The 5,052-nt window shown below is 36.8% G+C and overlaps 1 protein-coding gene across 2 annotated transcripts in view; it reads left to right on the top strand.

Moving 5' to 3' along the window:
• The first annotated feature begins 2,100 nt into the window (after window positions 1–2,100).
• Window positions 2,101–5,052, top strand: part of trip4 (thyroid hormone receptor interactor 4) — an 86,660-nt gene continuing 83,708 nt past the window's right edge. The window contains exons 1-6 of one of the 2 annotated variants that reach the window (XM_085166473.1): window positions 2,101–2,317; window positions 3,166–3,347; window positions 3,458–3,588; window positions 4,331–4,549; window positions 4,639–4,717; window positions 4,812–4,917. In XM_085166473.1, the coding sequence (XP_085022599.1) occupies window positions 2,238–2,317; window positions 3,166–3,347; window positions 3,458–3,588; window positions 4,331–4,549; window positions 4,639–4,717; window positions 4,812–4,917 (797 nt within the window). In that variant the 5' untranslated portion in view covers window positions 2,101–2,237. The remainder of the gene's footprint in view (window positions 2,318–3,165; window positions 3,348–3,457; window positions 3,589–4,330; window positions 4,550–4,638; window positions 4,718–4,811; window positions 4,918–5,052) is intronic. The other variant, XM_085166465.1, reaches the window with a different exon arrangement.

Here is a 5,052-nt window from a genome sequence, read left to right as displayed (position 1 = left end):
TCCCTTGTCAATGACAGATGCTCACATGGGACAACGGGAATAATGTCCTTTTTTTACACTTTTTCAGTGTTTTTTTTTCAATGTGGTTAAAAACCATACACGTAAAGCAAATGTGGAGTTGTTTATGAAGCAAGAGTTTAACCTTCTGAAAACTAGACAGAGGTTGTAGCAGTAGGATAGTACGTGTCATCTTAAACCCCAGAATTAGTTTGTCACACATGTCACAGCCAACAAACTCAAATGCACTACTCTCAATGAAAACGTTTTCTTGCAGTGAGGTCCGAGGCCTGGTGAAACAGGTGAGTCCATTTTTTTCAGTAGGATTCTCTCCAAAAGATCTCCCCAGTTTTCCACACAGGAGTTTCTGCACAAAGGAGAAGCTGGTAAATAGAGAGAACGGGAAGCAAACGCTAGACTTCACTGATTCAATGAATCAGGAAAAGACTGAAGGAATTCCTCCATCCTAAGTAGCAGCTGGTCACAGGTGAGATGATTACCTCCTTGTGGTAATTATGCTCATATTTTCACCAGAAAGAATTTCAGTTTCTGCCTAATACCACTGAGCTTTCACACATCACTTGTTAATTCACAGATAGTTAATTCACCAGACAGTTCATTTGGCTTGACATTTGGTGTCTTTAGTTAGTTTTTACTACAAAGTATTATATATAAATGTTTCCATGGCTAATTGTCTTTTTTGGAAAGCATGGACAAACGCCAGACAGGTTATGAACAACTTGTGGTAGCAGGGTATAAAGGGTATAAAGGGCTCACAATTAACCAATTTGTTTGCTGGTTTGCTAGGAGAAGCCACTACTCTTCCATAGAGCGGCCATGTTGAGCTTGTAAATGAAAGCTTTGATAAATAAAAATAATAAAACTTGGGCTGTACTAAATCCTGTCTCTGCCTGCAGTGACTGGAGTCTTGCAGCTCACTGACCATTTGACACAGAAGCATGATTAGTTGTTAATGAATAAGACCAAAAACAACGTTGCTTCATGGCACAAATCAAATGCAAATATAAAACGTGAAAATTAGAATAAGTGCAAAACTGTTCTAATATGGGGTTGTTGCTTTGGCATATAAAGCATGTTTTGATTGTTATTTATTTAATCAATAGCGTCAAAAAACAAACGAATCTATGGTAGCTTATTAGAGATTGTTAGCTAATTTTAGATTTCATTTTAGATTTTAGATTGGTGGGATCTCGCTAGCTGTGAGCCAAGGAGCTGATGTATTTTATTAATGTAGTTAGTTTCCTATTCCTATTCCTAATCGCAAAGAACTGAAGGCAAACCGAAACACACTTTAGACGAAATAAAAACGAAGAACCGAAAAACTACAACCTAACCAGAAACTAAATGATCAAATAAGAACACAAAAGTACAAAAACAAACAAACAAAACAAAACACTAAATTTTGAATATTATTTCAGATGCAAAGCAATCCAAAACATAAACCCTGGATCACTGACTTAGGGCCATGACAAAAAAACCTCACAGGTGAAGGACTTACTGTCTTCCTACAGCCAAAAAAAAGTGTTCAGTAGTAATCAGTAATAAATAATAAAATTATAAAAATTTGAGTTAATACCAAATAATGATAATACTGATCAACTGTAATAACAGTGAATAAAAATCTTAAATACATCTCTGTTTTATTTGGAGTCATTGAAACCAGACTGGTGATGACTATACTTTATAGTCTTGTTATATACTCGTTTTACTAATAATACAGTCACTTCAGACATAAGCTTGATTGACTCATGTACGATAATAACCTATGCCAGGTATAAGCCTATTGTGGGACTATTCGGTGGAACCTGTCGATTTAAGCAACAGCTAAAGCTTGTGTATTTAAATTTACTGCAAACCTGCCATCTAGTGATTGAACTCAAAAGTGCAACCAATCTGTTTTTCACTGATAAAGGAGTGCTTAGTTTCACTAACACCCGCGTATAATTAAAGAAAGTTACAATTAAAGACAGATGATTTTACACAAGTCTTTTTTTCCTCTTTCTTTCTTTTACTTTGCTGTTTGGTCAGGTGGAACCTTTACACCACAGCATGAGTTGTTTCAGGACGGGATTCTGCCACGTACTCCCGGTAAACGCCAATGTTATGTGCGCATTTGTTTTTTTCGCCGACTGGAAACACGTTTATGCTATAAGTTTTTGCGTGACACGCCGGTCTCTTTGATTTAAACTTGAAGGTGTGGAGCCTGTCATCTGGTAAAAATGTCGGAGCAGTTGTTGCAGTGGTGTGTGGAACAGTTACATCACAAGTTTGGATTGGAGGCGGGTGAAGAAATCGTCCAGTAAGAAAATTTTACCTGCCTGTTATTACTGTCTGCCGTCTGGCTAATTGTAGCATCTGCAGATCAGCTAACTAGTAAGCTAGGCTGCGCTATGGTGTACTTGTGTATGTATATGACGTGTCGTTGTCGTTTTTGACACAGCTAATTAATTGTGACACTACAGCTGTATGCCAGTGTATTGACTATTTAGTGGCTCACCGTGAACAAGCTGTTTTGGCTAAAAAGTCAGATTAAACCTTTTTCTACATGACAAGTGTCGAGTGGGACTTTGTGTCTTTATGTATTTTTATGTGTTTTAACTATTAAAAACCTACACACATGGTTTACGTGATTTACATGGTTTAGTGTATGTAAGCGAAACAGTGAACATAGTTTTCTATTGAGAAATCATAACGTTTTTCATTTGGCAGGTAATAAGCAAATGATATGGACACTAAACCAAGAAAAGTTAGAGTCCACCCATCAGCTCAACAGCCTGAAAGCTGATAGTTTATCATAAAGACAGAGATGAAGAACTGCATAAATGTGTACCCTAAAATAAGCAACTTTAACCAATTATATATAAAAAGCTTTTTATGGAATAATATGGTAAATGGACTGGTATTTATATAGCTACAGTATATATTACTACAAGTTTCGTTCACCCAACCACACACACATTCGTACAAATGCTTTTTTTTATACCTAAGCTCCTGATATATTAGCATACTTCTAAAATTACTGAAAGACACATATTTTAAAAGTAATTGATAATTAAGTGACAGTTCGTCGCTATTTCCGGTCTTTAAAATGTTAGGCAATTTGTATAGAAACGTTAATAAATGAAGTTGTGCCGTTGTATTTCCAAGATACATTCTATCAATCGAGAAGGCTGAAGAGATTGAGGAATATGTGGGAGACCTCCTGCAGGGCACAGATGGGAAAAAGGGGCAGTTCATTAATGAACTCCTCAGCAGATGGAAGAAGACTCAAAGACAGGCAGCAGATACCACAGGTCTTTTCATTCTCAAAGAATCTGTTTCATCACCAGGTAAGAAACAAATTTCATTCAGATAGACTACATAAAAGGAACTACAGTAAAAAACGCCTCAGTTGCTCTGAAACAACGTTGATAAAGGTAATTTTTAAAAAATATTTTAGATGCACAAGATATGACCCGAGATTCCCAGAAGAAATCTAAACGAAAAGGACGCAATAAACAGGAGGTGATGACCGTGAGCCAAGCAGAACCTGTGCCAGAAGCTGTAAAAACCCCCATTGATCTGATGAGGGTGAGTACAAATAATGCCAAACTTTTGTTGTCTTCTCACCTGCTTTATGGAGGTAATTTGTCACCAAATTGACAAAACTTATAAAATACCAGTCAGACGTTTGGACATGTCTACTCATCAGTGTGTGATTTTCTTCTTTCTTTTGTTTTATTTTTATTTTTTAAAAAATATTTTTTACATTGTAGAACAATATGGACATCAAACCTGTGAAGTAACTTAATATGGTAGTCAGATGGGATGGTGTGTCAATTCAGTGCATTCACAGCCTTTCACAATATCCATATCTAACAAAGACATAAAACTGCATTCATCAAAGCAACAGACGGATTTCCACTGGTGTAATATCCAGTTCAGTAATGAGCAGACTTCTAAAATTACTTGTAACTCTGTTTCCTTGTTGTTTAAAGTAGTGGATTTTGCTTTTGCTATTCAGTCATGGCCTGTTGATAGAATCTCGCTTATGGCAACCCAGGGGAACCTCAAAGTCCTGCTTTGAATAATTTAAAGTAAACTTTGTTTCCTCTTCATATATTCAGGTGATATTTCTGCGTTCTGATACAAAAAATAATAAAAAATAATAAAGAATCCTTAAAAAAAAGAAAGAAAAAAAAGCGGGGTCCAAACTTGTAACTGATATCAATATCATGTTTATTTGTACATATCCTGTGCCATTTTTATTGTTGTGTTCATTTGTTAAACAGACGTCTTCCTTTCTACTTCTCTTCATCCAATTGTTCTTCAGGCACAGGAAAATAGTAATACATCATCATCAAAGAAGAAAACAAAGTTTGTCAATCTCTACGCTAAAGAGGGTCAGGACAGGCTGGCTGTGTTACTCCCAGGTCGGCATGCTTGTGAATGCCTTGCCCAAAAGCACAAGCTTATTAACAACTGCATCACCTGTGGCCGTATTGTGTGTGAGCAAGAGGGCTCAGGACCCTGTTTCTTCTGTGGCAGCCTGGTACATATCACTTTAAGTCCTTAGATTGCGTTGTTGTTTTGGGGCTTTTTTTGTCATTCTTCTTGTGCTAAAAGTGTTTTCTGATTAAGGTCTGCACAAAAGAAGAACAGGAGATCCTCCAACGAGACTCCAACAAAAGCCAGAAACTAAGAAAGAAGCTCATGGGCGGTGAGGGTCTTAAGTAGTCAGGACTTATGAAAAGAAACTCTTTGAAAAGATCAACTGGTTTGATATTGTGAGTTTGTTTTTATTTTGGTGACAGACTTCGGAGAAAGAGAATATCTCTCACACCAAGAGGCCACGATGAAGGCTGGGCTGGAGAAAGCAATTCAGCACAAAGACAAACTGCTGGAATATGACAGAAATAGGTATCATAAAACACACAGTTAAGAAAAGAGCTTTACAAGAAGGGATAGGTTTACTGCTCTGTGTGCAGTGTTTACACTTTAACAGGACATTTTGATTGCTGTAGAAGATAGTGATGAAAGTTGGTAATAACACTT

Source organism: Neolamprologus multifasciatus, chromosome 1 (assembly GCF_963576455.1).
Source record: "Neolamprologus multifasciatus chromosome 1, fNeoMul1.2, whole genome shotgun sequence".
Classification (NCBI taxonomy): Eukaryota; Metazoa; Chordata; class Actinopteri; order Cichliformes; family Cichlidae; genus Neolamprologus; species Neolamprologus multifasciatus.
Note: the sequence above shows the minus strand (reverse complement) of the source record. Positions and strands in the feature narration are given on the sequence as shown.